This window comes from Oncorhynchus masou, chromosome 31 (assembly GCF_036934945.1).
Source record: "Oncorhynchus masou masou isolate Uvic2021 chromosome 31, UVic_Omas_1.1, whole genome shotgun sequence".
NCBI classification, from domain to species: domain Eukaryota; kingdom Metazoa; phylum Chordata; class Actinopteri; order Salmoniformes; family Salmonidae; genus Oncorhynchus; species Oncorhynchus masou.
Window position 1 is genome coordinate 17998130 of NC_088242.1, and position 16875 is coordinate 18015004.

Consider the following 16875-nt stretch of genomic DNA (forward strand, 5'->3'; position numbering starts at 1 on the left):
GACTGGATGAAGCCATGGACTGCAGATGAAGGATCCTTAGGGATTTACTCTGTAGGTTTTGGCCAAGAGTTTCAGGTAGACATCACCATCAGGCCGTGGTAGTTGGGCTTCTGTAAGGATGGCAATCCCCTAAGGAGATCCTTGAAGGAATGTAAGTAATATGAGATAGAAGGTGGCAATGATTTGGAGGCGGGTAACTCAGTGTCTTGAAATGCAGCACAGAGAGCATGCAACACAAAACGAAGAGGAGGAATGACTGTTTGGTCAGGTTTAAACAGGGTGGTATTGGTGATTAAGAAGAGTGAGAACAGGTGGAGACTGGTTATCAGTTAGTAGCAGCGAGAGCTTGTTTGAGGTGCTACATTCAAGGCACCTTGTTAAGTGTTGCCAACAGTAGTGGAGGCTGATTGTCAATGGTTAGCAGCTGGTGCTTGTTAAATTGGCAACTAGCTAAGTGTTACATTCAAGTGTGGTCCTCTCTCCTGAATTTTTGTTAATTCTTAACACCATTAATCAGTTAAGCATTGAACCAAATATTGTGTGTTATAGCTAGCTAACAATATCATAATACACTGATCCAAGAGAGGTTCACCCCATGCTTATGAGGTCAGAAAGTTAAGGACAGTCCAGACACCACATGTATCCACCACATCTGCAAGGTTACCATTTACTATGTAGCCCAGTTACCACTTGGAATTGCGGTCCAGAAGTGGGCCAGGTCTGGTTCTCATCATGTTATGATCATTTTTAAAATCCAAGCAGTAGTGCATCGATGGAGGCTTTGTTTTCTGTTTCCATTATGTTGTGACGTCTCTGTCACTTCAATCTCCTCCTAACAAATAGCATACATGACCCCTGTGTAACTAATGTCTATCAAGTTTGTGGTGACACAATAAATGTTTCTGTCCTGACTGACCCCATTCATGTTTCAGTGTTATGCACATTGTTCCACATTTACACTTGAGTGGGACAATGTTATCTGATGCAGTGTTAAATCAACTCCTGAATCAAGACTTTGCAACTCTAGAAATGTCACACTGAAAAATCAACACTAGGGCATAGATTCAATCACATCGAGTGTTTACCAGTGTTAACCAGCATTGGCCAACACCACAGATGTTTTGACGTCGTTTGAGGTGTTACCGTGGTTAAAACTGACACATCGGTAAGCTGCTGCTCTTGTGTCACAAACCACTCACTTTCTTATTATCCCTACTGTGTTAGAAGTTCAAAACGATGCTAGAAAGTGTCGGCTGCATCTATGTGACAAATAATGACTCTAAAATGTCAAACCATTGATGTTAAGCCATTGCAAATTTTCATGTTCATTTGGATGTGTGATTTATAGCCTACCAGTCTAATTTGAGTGTTTGAACTTGTAACACAGCTGCATGAATTTCTAACACAGCTGCATGGGATTTGTCGGATCATAGTAGGTTGCAACGAGCCACTTGTGGATATGACAGCTCGAACTCAGTTCCACCTCCGACACCACCAAAACAACCAATATGCCGATGTCAATCTGATTTAATCCAGTCCTAGGTCACACTGGCTAATTTGCAGTGGTGGTGTTCAGATGGTATTGTCTTGTCACAGATGACTCACATTGGCTGGAAATCATGGCCCAGCCTCTCCTCCATGTGTGAGGATGCTCTGAAATGAAATGGCTTTTTAATCGTTTCACAAAAGTAACAGTAATTAAGATGTTATGCAACAACTTAAGAAGAGAGGTACACACACACACAAACACATACACTCACACGGGGCTGAGGGAAAATATAAGCAGAGTGGGTCGCTAGGTTTAATTATCTGGTTTAAGATGGAATCTAAAAGGCTATCTAAAGAAAAGTGTTGGTTAATTACATATCAGTGGGTGGTACGGTGGACTGGAAGGGTAAAACGTATTGAAGTCTATAAAAAAAGTATAATTAACAATAGAAGAAAGGGGTTGAGAGGGTGTGGAAGGTTGGTTTGGGATGGGGGATGGGTTGGAGGGTAGTAGGGCATCATCATGAAGACAGGAAACTGTCAAGGGCATGTCACTAGAGCCTCTCTGATCCTATCCCCTTTGGCCTTATCAGAATACTTCTCATTTCACTTTGCGATCCATTTGCATTTTACTCTCTGCATATTCTGTCTCTATTTTATTATTAAGGAGAATAGTCCTTTAGAATGTGAATTTACATTATGCTGTCGTTTTTTCTGCTACAGTGAGATATCTCAGAGTGACTGCACCAGGTACATAAGAAACCATGCATTCCTCTCTCTCCACAGCCTGACTGAGATGTAAGTGTCACACACACACACACACACACACACACGCGCACACGCACACACACACGCACACACACACACACACACACCATATTACAGAATTTTCCTCTCCCAGTTCTGAAGGTTTTAATTGGTGAGATAATGTTTTGTTCCATTGAAGGTTTTGTATTTGACTGTTTACATTTTCTTAGTTTGTGTCTCCTACCCTATTAAGTTACTGTAATAGACTGTGGTTTATTTGAGGATTTTGTTGTGGGTCTTTGAACTTTTTTCTAAATCCATTTGTCTGGATTGAACAACAATTCATGCAGAATATTACTTATTTACTTAATCATCTTCATTCCTGGACAGAATATTACTGTAACAAAAAAATGTACACGTATGATTCACAAGTGCACTTATCATTTATCATGAGTAAAAATATGTTACTTGATTGGGATGTTGGAAATCAGTGTTAAAGTTTTCTAAATAAATGTTTATTGTGATGCTTTCTTTTATTCCTTAGACAGATACAGAACATCAGAAATCTGATCAGTATAGAGAAGGGGGCCTTCACTGATCTGCCCAAGCTGAGATACCTGTAAGCTTTTATGGCGATATTATTGTTAGTTACTATACTACTGTGATTCCAGCTACAACAACTCAGTTTGTCAATATTCCATTTTGGCATTTTGTTTACTTGATGAAATGATGTCACAGCTTTGTAACACACATTTTCACCTACTTTTTAAAAAACATCTTTCCCCCTCTTCTCCTCTTCTCCCTCTTCCAGGAGTATCTGTAACACAGGAATAATACACTTTCCAGACTTCTCCACCATCTCCTCCCTGGTCATACTAGAGTACTTCTTCCTGTACGTATCCAGAACTTGACCAACCTAAAACTCGATGACATAATATTATAAACTGTGTGGTTCAAATCAAATCAAATGTTATTTGTCACATACAATTACAGTGAAAATACTTACTTACAAGCCCTTAACCAACAACGCAGTTTTAAGAAAATACCTTTAAAAAAGTAAGAAAAACAAATCATTAAAGAGCAGTAGTAAATTACAATAGCGGGTGCTATATACAGGGGGTACCGGTACAGAGTCAATGTGTCAATGTGCGGGGGCGCCGGTGTCGAGGTAGTTGAGGTAATTATGTAAATGCAGGTAGGGTTATTAAAGTGGCTATCCATAGATGATAACAGAGAGTAGCAGCAGTGTATCGGGGGTGCAAATAGTCTGGTTAGCCATTTGATTAGCTGTTCAGGAGTCTTATGGCTTGGGGCTAGAAGCTGTTTAAAAGCCTCTTGGACCTAGACTTGACGCTCCAGTACTGCTTGCCGTGCGGTAGCAGAGAGAACAGTCTATGACAAGGGTGGCTGGAGTCTTTGACCATTTTTAGGGCCTTCATTTGACACCGCCTGGTATAGAGGTCCTGGATGGCAGGAAGCTTGGCCACGGTGATGTACTGTACTGGGCCGTACGCACTACCCTTTATAGAGCCTTGCGGTCGGAGGCCGAGCAGTTGCCATACCAGGCAGTGATGCAACCCGTCAGGATGCTGTCAAACCTTTTGAGGATCTGAGGACACATGCCAGATCTTTTCAGTCTCCTGAAGGGGAATAGGTTTTGTCGTGCGCTCTTCACAACTGTTTTGGTGTGCTTAGACTATGTTAGTTTGTTCATGATGTGGATGCCAAGGAAGCTCTCAACCTGCTCCACTACAGTCCCGTCGATGAGAATGGGGGCGTGCTCGGTCCTCCTTTTCCTATGGTCCACAATCATATCCTTTGTCTTGATCACTTTGAGGGAGAGGTTGTTGTCCTTGCATCACAAGGCCAGGTCTCTGATGTCCTCCCTATAGGCTGTCTCATCGTTGTCAGTGATCAGGCCTACCACTGTTGTGTCATCAGCAAATTTAATGATGGTGTTTGAGTTGTGGCTGGCCGTGCAGTCATGAGTGAACAGGGAGTACAGGAGGGGACTGAGCAGTCACCCCTGAGGGGCCCCCGTGTTGAGGACCAGCGTGGCAGTTGCTACCTACCCTCACCAGTCACTGGTGCTTCCTGCTTTAATTTTAGCTTGTAATCAGGATGATAGCGTTATGGTCAGATTTGCCAAATGGAGGGCGAGGGAGAGCTTTGTACGCGTCTCAGTGTGTGGAGTAAAAGTGTTTAGATTTTTTTCCCCTCAGGTTGCACACTTAACATGCTGATGGAAATTCGGTAAAACTGATTCAAATTTCCCTGCATTGAAGCCACCGGCCACTAGGAGCGCCGCCTCTGGATGAGCGTTTTCCTGTTTGCTTATAGCAGAATACAGAGCATTGAGCGTGAGAAAAACTTTGAGACTTACTTAGATATCGCGCACCAACTGTTGATTACATAAATGCATAGGCCCCCATGAAATATGTTGATTACATAAATGCATAGGCCCCCGCCCCGTGTTTTACCAGAGGCTGCTGTTCTGTCTTGCTGATAGAGTGTATAACCCGCCAGCTGTATGTTCTTAATGTTCAAGCCCTGAATGCTGATTGGCTGACAGCCATGGTATATCAGGCCGTATACCACGCCATATACCACACCTCCTCGGGGCTTATTGCTTAAATATACAATGACAATATTGCTATACCCATTTTAAGATCATATACACTCAACCCCAGTTGTATGTGACTCTACTATTCTAATTATTTTCACTGAAAAGGAACTGACCCTGGTCTTTGTGATGACATCCTGTGGCCAGGGAATGATATTTAGTATCTATTCTCTTCTCTTTGCGTTTTTCCGCTCTTCTCTCTTCACTCGTCTCTTCTCCTCTCCTTTCCTCTTCTCTCCTATCCCTGCTCTCCTCATTATGACATGTCTCCTTATAATGCTGTTCACCATTGTAGAACCTCAAGAGTGGGGGGGGTGTCCATTTTTGTTCATGAACATTTTGATTTATTTATATTGTTGTCCTTGCACTTGCATCTGATGACATTGATGTTGAATCGCTTTTCATAGAAATTCCCTCCTGTTAATTTTTTGGTTGATAAAAATGTGGTATTGGATGTATCTATCGGCCACACGATTCTGAAATTGGTAGTTTCATTAATATCTTTGGATCAACCTTGGATTTGATTATTCATGGAGATACAAATGTGTTTTCTATTGGGTGATTCCAACATAAATGTATTTAGTGAGAACCACTCACTATCATCTGACATTTGAAATACTTTATACTCCAGCTATCTGACCAGATCATCTGCCACCCTTACTGATGATATTTTAACAAATTCTTTAAATAATGTGGCTAATGCAGGTATGCTTTAAACTGACATTTCTGACCACTTTTAAAATGTCCACTTCTCATTGGTAGCTGGAAATTAACAGATGTGAACGATTAGTAGCATTTAATGTGGAATATGTTTGAGGATGCCAGGCTGCCCTGTATCACGCACTCCTATCATCCATTACACACACCAACCTTCCCTCGTCACGCGCATCAGCGATATTGGACTCACTAATCACCTGTTCATTACCTCCCCTATATTTGTCAGTTCCCCTGCTCTGTTCCCTGCTCTGTTCCCTGCTCTGTTCCCTGCTCTGTTCCCTGCTCTGTTCCCTGCTCTATTCCCCGCTGCTGCATTGATTGTCTTTTGTTTGTGTTATTAGTTTGCGGACGCTGTTCCTGTCTCGGTCCATGTCCGTTATCTATTAAATGTGATACTCCACATACCTGCTTCGTCTCTCCAGTGTCAACTCATGTGACAGATTGCAGCAGCCAACACACAAAGCATCGGGGAGTGCTGGCGTTCCAGTTGGTATGGTGGCTCTGGGTCGCCACCGATGGAACCGGGGTTTAGCCTAGCCAGCTCGTTGGGCTTCCATGCCCTAGCTGGCTCGAGAGTTTTCCTTGCCTCAATTGTCACGGATGGCGCCCATCCCACGTCGGGCCTCAGCCGGATCATCAGTTCTTGTTCGCCCAACCGTCCAGGAGTTTTGTTTGTTTTTTGTTTTGTTGGTGATGTCAGGGTGGATTCCGCCGCCGATGGAACTGGGGGTGCCTAAGCCAGCCCATCGGGCTTTCACTCCCTGCCTGGCTCGAGAGGTGTCCTAGCCTCGGTTGGCTCGGTGGCTTCCCATCCCATGTCACACTCCACCGGATCTTTGGGCTCTCTCTGCAGTGGGATCGACAGACGTCTTGCCTCAGCCGGATCGTAGGGCTTTCCATGCCTCAGCCGGCTCGCATGGCTCTCACGCTCCTGCCGGGTTCGTTGGGCTCCCACACCCCAAACAGGTTGCCCAGCGCCCATATCTCGGCCGGTTCGCCCAGGTGGGACGCCAGGTGGCGCCCCTAGAGGGGCTACTGTCACATCTGCTCCCGCTCCAGAGCGTTTGACACGGTTGACCATGAAATATTACTTTCTAAACTGCATTAATACAGTTTTCATGATTATACATATAATTGGTTATATAGCTCATGATAGAGAACAATTTGCTTATGCAAACGGCTGTGCATCTACAAGGGCCAAGATATCCTGTGGCGTTCCGCAGGTTTTGATAATTGGACCTTTGTTATTCCTAATCTACAGTATATCAATGACTTGTTGCTGTGTCTTATACCCATTCTCTTTGCTGATGATAGCAATTAGATTTTATCACACAAGCATTTTGATTCACCAATTAATGAAGCCAACTCAGCCATGGACACCTTTTCTGAGCGGTTCCAGATAAACAAATGAATGGAGGTCCGTGGGGCGATGCACAATTGGCCTAGCGTCGTCTGGGTTAGGGAGGGTTTGGCCGGTAGGGATATCCTTGTCTCATCGCGCACCAGTGACTCCTGTGGCGGGCCGGGCGCAGTGCGCGCTAGCCAAGGTTGAAAAAAATGTACACTGTTTCCTCCGACACATTGGTGCAGCTGGCTTCCGGGTTGGATGCACGCTGTGTTAAGAAGCAGTGCGGTTGGGTTGTGTATCAGAGGACGCATGCCTTTCTACCTTCGTCTCTCCCGAGCCCGTACGGGAGTTGTAGCGATGAGACAAGATAGTAGCTACTAACAATTGGATACCACAAAATTGGGGAGAAAAAGGGGTAAAAAAATAAATAATAATTAAAAAAAAAAAAAAAAAAAAATAGGAGCCTGAATCTCGATTGGTGGGAATGAAATGGAACAAGTCTGCCAAGTGCAAAGTGATGAAATCTGCTGGTTAGTTGTTTGGTTCATCAGGCTTGCTTCCTAACTCTTTATTATAGCTTTATTTACCAATTTACCAATAGCTCATTCACTGTAATATTGCCAGGACAAATTACTCATCATACAAAATACATTTTCAAGACTAGCCACCTCCACCTCCTCTAATTACCTGGCTCTATCTGCATCTTTGTTTAAGAAAGTCAATATCTTGTCTACATTAATGTACGCCAATTTTTACAAATACTCATACCACCCAGACCATTTACCGAAACCCTTCAATGGATTCTTCCAGGTTAATTCTGAAATCCATCTATATAACACAAGACACTGTGATAACCTTCACCCTTCCCACTACTGCATCTCACATAGTCAATTCTCTATCAGATACAGAGGTACCATACTCTGGAATTCTTATCTTCACATTGCCAAAACCTCATCATTCCTCAATAACTTCAAGCGAAGACTGGGGGTCAGCCTGATGAACCAAACTACTCAGTAATCTCCTCCATATAGCCCAACTCTCACATCTATCTACACATGCACACACATTTAAACAAAGCATATACTGTTTTAGTTTTTTTGTGATTGCAGATTGGTTCATTTGTACATTTATGATTATTGGGTTTTGTTACCTGTTTTAACAAAGCTTTATTTTTTTACTTATGTATTGTGTATTGTTTTTTTGTGGTGTGGTTGTTATGTAATCCCTTGGGCTTCCAACCTGCACATTGTTTATCTTTATGTATTTGTTTTCATCTGTATTGTTGTTTATCACTTATTTTCTTTGGTGCAAATAAATTAAACCTTAAACCTAAACCTTCTCTTCTTTTCTCTCCTCTCCTCTCCACTCCTATCCGCTTCTTTTCTCTCCTATCCTCTTCTCTCCTATCCACTTCTCTCCTCTTCTGTCCTATCCTCTTCTCTCCTATCCGCTTCTCTCCTCTTCTGTCTTATCCTATCCTCTTCTCTCCTCTTCTCTCCTATCATCTTCTCTCCTATCCTCTGCTCTCCTATCCTATGTTCTCCTCTTCTCTCCTATCATCTGTTCTCCTCTTCTCTCCTATCCTCTGCTCTCCTCTTCTCTCTTCTGTGTGCAGTGAGCTGGGAGACAACATGCAGCTCCACAGTATACCTGCCAATGCCTTTCAAGGGATCACAGAGGAGAGTGTATACATGTGAGTATGAGTCCAATACTATTACTTATTTGGAGCCATACTTGGAGCCATGTCTCACCACGTGTTCAGATCAGTGATAAGAAAAAGATCTCATCTGGGTGTTTAATGTAAGAATTGTTTCACTGCTGATTTAATTAAATCTCATCTAATTGATTGCGGTAACCATGATAATTTTCATCAAATCCAGGGTTTAGGACAGCACTTGTGAATTATGTATTTCAATCCATTACTGCTGTATGTAAGCAATTGTAAATCGGTCAAGCTGATAACAACCAATTGAAATTAAATGTGTGAAAATGTTTCTTTCAGGAAAATTATAAAAAATGGATTCAAGGAAATCAAGTCGCACGCTTTCAACGGAACAAAGCTGGATAAACTGTACGTAATTCCTCTCAAACAATTAACCTTTTCTTCCGCTTCCTGCTTAGTTTCAGTTCTTACAATGAAGTGCCTGAACACACAAACACGTGCAAGCACTCACACAACATCTAAACAGGAACTGCTCTTGTGATTTTTGCTAAGCCTTGGTTGCTGTTATTTCAGAGATGTGTCAAAGGCTTGGTTAATCAAAGAAACTAGATGTGCCAGTAAAATAACATCTTGGAAGACACAACATTGAGTGGGTGCCATGTTGTTTACTTTACCCTGTGCCACGCTGTGGCGGCGGGATGCAACATCTTGATCTCGCCAGAATCGCTTTCAATGAGTCTAAACATTCATATACTGAACACAAATAGAAACGCAACATGCAAAAATTTTGAAGATTTTACTGAGTTACAGTTCATAGAAGGAAATCAGTCAATTGAAATAAATTCATTAGGCCCTAATCTATTGATTTCGGTCATCAGCCCACCCACTGGGAGCTAGGGATTGTCTCTAAATTACATTCTCTGAAAATTAGTCAAAAACCAATCCCTACCCATGCATCGTGGAAGAAAGACCTCTCTGTGTGTAGTACTGTGACTAATTGGGAAAGGGTTTTGTCCAACATATAATTTTCCTCAAGAAACCCCAACCACCAAATTATACATTACAATGTTGCCCATATAACTTACTGCACACCATGCAAACTATTCAAGGTGAAAGCCAGACAATCCCCAAATTGCTCACTGTACCCTCAGGGGGCTCCTGGCAATTTTTTCATATGGTCTGTGAGTGCCCAGGAGTTTTACGTTTCAGTGTTTGTGTTTCATCCGGTCTCATTGACATAATGGTTAGAAATGTTCACCATCTATTTTATTGTCAAATGAGGACATGACTCTCTATGTCAAACAGCAACGTAGGGATCTGTTGGGCATCCCTAGAAAAACTACTAGGTTTTAGAGAAGAGAAATCAAAAAGGTCAAACATCAGAATACAAAAGTAAAACACCCATATTCCACTCATTTATTGCAAGTATATAACTTTCATTGTGATACAGACAAATATGATTTAATACTATGTGTATCATGTGATGGTTTTCTCGTGTAGGATTCTGAAAGACAACAGGTATCTGAGGAGCATTCATGAAGATGCCTTTGAGGGAGCATCAGGGCCAACTGTGCTGTAAGTGAATACTCTTAGGTAACATTCACCTTCAATACAGTCCATTCCTATAATATAATCATCCCACTGTGCACAGATGTCAATTCAACGTTTATTCCCACGTTGGTTCCACATAGTTTCATTGAAATGACGTGGAAACAACGTGATTCAACCAGGAGCTGATCATGGACTACAGGAAACGGAGAGCCGAGCACGGCCCCATTCACATCAACGGGGCTGTAGTGGAGCGGGTCAAGAGCTTCAAATACCTCAATGTCCACATCACTAAGGATCTATCATTGTCCACACACACCAACACAGTCATGAAGAGGGCATGACACTGCCTCTTCCCCCTAAAGATGCTGAGAAGATTTGGCATGTGTCCTCAGATCCACGAAAAGTTTTGAAGCTGCACCGTTGAGAGCATCTTGACTGGCTGTATCACCGCTTGGTATGGCAACTACTTGGCATCAAACTGCAAGGTGCTAGAGGGTAGTGTGTACATTGTAGTACATCACTGGGGCCGAGCTCCCTACAATTCAGGACCTCGATACCAGGAGGTGTCAGAGGAAGGCCCTAAAAATTGTCAGACTCCAGCCACCCAAGTCATAGACTGTTCTCTCTGCTACCGCACAGCAAGCGGTACCGATGCACCTAGTCTGGAACCAACAGGACCCTGAACAGCTTCTACCCCCAAGCCATGAGACTGCTAAATAGTTAGTTAAATAGTTAAAACCAAATAACCTACCTGGACTTTCTGCATTGACCCTTTTTGAGCAAACCTTTTTTGACTCACTGGTACCATTTGTACTGGTACCCTTTGTACTGGTACCCTTTGCATATAGCCAAGTTATCGTATAGCCAACTCATTGTGTATCTACAGTATTATTACTTTTATTATTATTGTGTTCTTTTTTCTATCTTCTTTCACTCTGCATTGTTGGGAATGGCACGTAAGTAAGCATTTCACTGTTAGTCCACACCTGTTGTTTACGAAGCATGTGACAAATAAAACTGTATTTTATTTGTGTGCCCGGTGGGATTCTTCCTGCCACACTGACCTCTATGGAGCCCCAGTATTTTCCTATCTATAACTGGAAATGTCAAAGATACACATTAGTTATACAGTACATGTAAAGATTAAATGGACACTAAATCTGACTACTGAGACCTGTTATCATAGAGACCTTGTGGTTTATGGTGTGTTATACAACGGGTGGGTCTAATCCTGATTGGAGAGGTTTCTTAATTATTATTCATTAAAAAGTTAAATACAACATGTTTGATGCTTGTTGACAAAGGCATGCTGTAATCTATACTGACCAAAAATATAAACGCAACACGTAAAATGTTGTTCCCATGTTTCATGAAATAAAAGATCCCAGAAAAGGCCAATCTGCAGTTCGCAAAATTGCACCGGAAGAAATGGCAGCAGTTTTACAGGCGCCCAACCAATTGTGCTATTATGTGTTTTTCCACACGTTATTTGTAACTTATTTTGTACATAATATTTCTGCAACCGTATCTTACGGCAAAAAATAGCTTCTGATATCAGGACAGAGATCACTCACCTCGGGTTAGACAAAGAGCTTCTGATATCAGGACAGAGATCACTCACCTCGGGTTAGACAAAGAGCTTCTGATATCAGGACAGCGATCACTCACCTCGGGTTAGACAAAGAGCTTCTGATATCAGGACAGAGATCACTCACCTCGGGTTAGACAAAGAGCTTCTGATATCAGGACAGAGATCACTCACCTCGGGTTAGACAAAGAGCTTCTGATATCAGGACAGAGATCACTCACCTCGGGTTAGACAAAGAGCTTCTGATATCAGGACAGAGATCACTCACCTAGGATTAGACAAAGAGCTTCTGATATCAGGACAGAGATCACTCACCTCGGGTTAGACAAAGAGCTTCTGATATCAGGACAGAGATCACTCACCTCGGGTTAGACAAAGAGCTTCTGATATCAGGACAGAGATCACTCACCTCGGGTTAGACAAAGAGCTTCTGATATCAGGACAGAGATCACTCACCTCGGGTTAGACAAAGAGCTTCTGATATCAGGACAGAGATCACTCACCTCGGGTTAGACAAAGAGCTTCTGATATCAGGACAGCGATCACTCACCTCGGGTTAGACAAAGAGCTTCTGATATCAGGACAGCGATCACTCACCTCGGGTTAGACAAAGAGCTTCTGATATCAGGACAGCGATCACTCACCTCGGGTTAGACAAAGAGCTTCTGATATCAGGACAGAGATCACTCACCTCGGGTTAGACAAAGAGCTTCTGATATCAGGACAGAGATCACTCACCTCGGGTTAGACAAAGAGCTTCTGATATCAGGACAGAGATCACTCACCTCGGGTTAGACAAAGAGCTTCTGATATCAGGACAGAGATCACTCACCTCGGGTTAGACAAAGAGCTTCTGATATCAGGACAGAGATCACTCACCTCGGGTTAGACAAAGAGCTTCTGATATCAGGACAGAGATCACTCACCTCGGGTTAGACAAAGAGCTTCTGATATCAGGACAGAGATCACTCACCTCGGGTTAGACAAAGAGCTTCTGATATCAGGACAGCGATCACTCACCTCGGGTTAGACAAAGAGCTTCTGATATCAGGACAGAGATCACTCACCTCGGGTTAGACAAAGAGCTTCTGATATCAGGACAGAGATCACTCACCTCGGGTTAGACAAAGAGCTTTTCTTCAACAAGAAAGACGCACAGGACATTCTCCAAACACCCTACAGGGCCAACATCCCTGTTATTTGCAAGAGGAAGCGACACAGGTACAGAGGACAAAGAGCCGGATGCCTGGTCAGGACCCGGGAAAGGCGAGTGGGAAAGCCTCCATTACTGTTGATACTACTCGCCAACGTGCATTCATTGGACAATAAACAAGACGGGGGTACGATCACGAATATCCTACCAACGGGACATCAAAAACTGTAATATCCTATGTTTCACAGAGTCGTGGCTGAATGACAACTAGCGGGATATACGCTGCACCGGCAAGATAGAACAGCACACTCCAGTAAGACGTCTGTGCATATTTGTAAACAACAGTTGGTGCACGAAATCTAAGGAACTCTCTAGATTTTGCACCCCTGAAGTAGAGTATATTGTGATTGCAGGCCAAACTACTTGCCTAGAGAGTTTTCATTTATACTTTTCATGACAGTTTATTTACCACATTAGACAGAGGTTGGCATTAATCCCGCACTCAGTCAGCTGTATAAGGAAATAAGCAAACAGGAAACCACTCACCCAGAGGCGGTGCTCCTAGTGACCGGAGACTTTAACCTCTAGCGTCGAGCAATCCCGTATCCGGGAGCATAATCATAGCCTCAAGCTCATTAGCATAACGCAACGTTAACTATTCATGAAAATCGCAAATGAAATGAAATAAATATATTGGCTCACAAGCTTAGCCTTTTGTTAACAACACTGTCATCTCAGATTTTCAAAATATGCTTTTCAACCATAGCTACACAAGCATTTGATAGCTAGCATAGCAAGTATTGATAGCTAGCATAGCATTAAGCCTAGCATTCAGCAGGCAACATTTTCACAAAAACAAGAAAAGCATTCAAATAAAATCATTTACCTTTGAAGAACTTCGGATGTTTTCAATGAGGAGACTCAGTTAGATAGCAAATGTTCAGTTTTTCCCCAAAAATTATTTGTGTAGGAGAAATCGCTCCGTTTTGTTCATCACGTTTGGCTAAGAAAAAAAAGCGAAAATTCAGTCATTACAACGGCAAACTTTTTTCCAAATTAACTCCATAATATCGACAGCAACATGGCAAACGTTGTTTAGAATCAATCCACAAGGTGTTTTTCACATATCTATTTGATGATAAATCATTCGTGGCAGTTGCCTTTCTCCTCTGAACCAAATGGAAAAGTGGACGCAGCTGGAGATTGCGCAATAATTTCAACGGAGGACACCAAGCGGACACCTGGTAAATGTAGTCTCTTATGGTCAATCTTCCAATGATATGCCTACAAATACGTCACAATGCTGCTGACACCTTGGGGAAATGACAGAAAGTGTAGGCTCATTCCTGGCGCATTCACAGCCATATAAGGAGACATTGGAACAGTGCATTCAAAATCTGGGGCATTTCCTGTATGAAATTTCATCTTGGTTTCACCTGTAGCATTAGTTCTGTGGCACTCACAGACAATATCTTTGCAGTTTTGACAACGCCAGAGTGTTTTCTTTCCAAAGCTGTCAATTATATGCATAGTCAAGCATCTTTTCGTGACAAAATATCTTGTTTAAAATGGGAATGTTTTTTTATCCAAAAATGAAAAGAGCGCCCCCTTTATCGAAGAAGTTAATGCAGGGAAACGTAAATCAGTTCGACCAAATTTCTATCAACATGTTAAATGTGCAACCAGGGGGAAAAAATTCTAGATCTCCTGTACTCCACACACTGGCTTTATCAATAAGTGCATCGAGGACATCGTCCCCACAGTGACTGCACGTACATACCCCAACCAAAAACCATGAATTGCAGGAAACATTCGCACTGAGCTAAAGGGTTGAGCTGCCTCTTTCAAAGTGACTCTAACCCGGAAGCTTACAAGAAATCCTGCTATGCCCTGCGACGAACCATCAAACAGGGAAAGGATCAATACAGGGCTAAGATTGAATCATACCACACCAGCTCCGACGCTCGTCTTATGTGGCACGGCTTGCAAACTATTACAGACTACAAAGGGAAGCACAGCCGCAAGCTGCCCAGTGACACGCGCCTACCAGACGAGCTAAATCACTTCTATGCTCGCTTCGAGGCAAGCAACACTGAGGTATGCATGAGAGCATCAGCTGTTCCGGATGACTGTGTGATCACGCTCTCCGTAGCTGACGAGTAAGACCTTTAAACAGGTCAACATACACAAGGCTGTGGGGCCAGACGGATTACCAGGACGTGTGCTCCGGGCATGTGCTGACCAACTGGCAGGTGTCTTCACTGACATTTTCAATGTGTCCCTGATTGAGTCTGTAATACCAACATGTTTCAAGCAGACCCCCATAGTCCTTGTGCCCAAGAGCACAAAGGCAACCTGCCTAAATGACTACAGACCAGTAGCACTCCTGTCCGTAGCCATGAAGTGCTTTGAAAGTGCTTTGGTGTAGTGGCTCACATCAACACCATTATCCCAGAAACCCTAGACCCACTCCAATTTGCATACCGCCCAAACAGATCCACAGATGATGCAATTTCTATTGAACTCCACACTACTCTTTCCCACCTGGACAAAAGGAACACTTATGTGAGAATGCTATTCATTGTATACAGCTCAGCGTTCAACACCATAGTACCCTCAAAGCTCATCACTAAGCTAAGGATGGGACTAAACACCTCCCTCTGCAACTGGATCCTGGACTTCCTGGCGGGTCGCCCCCAGGTGTTGAGGGTAGGTAGCAACACATCTGCCATGCTGTTCCTCAAACTGGAGCCCCCCAGGGGTGCGTGCTCAGTCCCCTATTGTACTTGCTGTTCACCCACGACTGCATGGCCAGGCACGACTCCAACACCATCATTAAGTTTGCAGACGACACAACAGTGGTAGGCCTGATCACCGACAACAACGAGACAGCCTATAGGGAGGAGGTCAGAGACCTGGCCGGGTGATGCCAGAATAACAACCTATCCCTCAACGTAACCAAGATTAAGGAGATGATTGTGGACTACAGGACAAGGAGGTCTGTGCACACCCCCATTCTCATCGATGGGTCTGTAATGGAGCAGGTTGAGGGCTTCAAGTTCCTTGGTGTCCACATCAACAACAAACTAGAATGGTCCAAACGCACCAAGACAGTCGTGAAAAGGGCACGACAAAGCCTATTCCCCCTCCGGAAACTAAAAATAGTTGGCATGGGTCCTAAGATCCTCAAAAGGTTCTACAGCTGCAACATCAAGAGCATCCTGACTTGTTGCATCACTGCCTGGTACGGCATTTGCTCGGCCTCTGACCGCAAGGCACTACAGAGGGTAGTGCGTACAGCCCAGTACATCACTGGTGCTAAGCTGCTTGCTGTCCAGGACCTCTACACCAGGCGGTGTCAGAGGAATGCCCTTCAAATTGTCAAAGACCCCAGCCACAGACTGTTCTCTCTACTACCGCATGGCAAGCCGTACCGGAGTGCCAAGTCTAGGACAAAAAGGCTTCTCAACAGTTTTACCCCCAAGCCATAAGATACCTGAACAGGTAATCAAATGGCTACCCGGACTATTTGCATTGTGTGCCCCACCCAACCCCTCTTTATACGTTGCTGCTACTCTCTGTTTGTCATATATGCATAGTCACTTTAACTATACATTCATGTACATACTACCTCAATTGGGCCGACCAACTAGTGCTCCCGCACATTGGCTAACCGGGCTGTCTGCATTGTGTCCCACCCACCACCCGCCAACCCCTCTTTTACGCTACTGCTACTCTCTGTTCATCATATTTGCATAGTCACTTTAACCATATCTACATGTACATACTACCTCAATCAGCCTGACTAACCGGTGTCGGTATGTAGCCTCGCTACTTTTATAGCCTCGCTACTGTACATAACCTGTCTTTTTACTGTTGTTTTATTTTTTTACCTACCTATTGTTCACCTAATACCTTTTTTTGCACTATTGGTTAGAGCCTGTAAGTAAGCATTTCACTGTAAGGTCTACACCGAATGTATTCGGCGCACATGACA

At 43.4% G+C, this 16875-nt stretch overlaps 1 protein-coding gene across 1 annotated transcript in view; it reads left to right on the top strand.

Moving 5' to 3' along the window:
* The window catches only part of LOC135524909 (lutropin-choriogonadotropic hormone receptor-like), a 43848-nt gene that overhangs the window by 13255 nt on the left and 13718 nt on the right, over positions 1-16875 (top strand). The window contains exons 3-8 of the mRNA XM_064952753.1: positions 2212-2286; positions 2780-2854; positions 3047-3127; positions 8539-8616; positions 8926-8994; positions 10087-10161. Of these exons, the coding sequence (XP_064808825.1) occupies positions 2212-2286; positions 2780-2854; positions 3047-3127; positions 8539-8616; positions 8926-8994; positions 10087-10161 (453 nt within the window). The remainder of the gene's footprint in view (positions 1-2211; positions 2287-2779; positions 2855-3046; positions 3128-8538; positions 8617-8925; positions 8995-10086; positions 10162-16875) is intronic.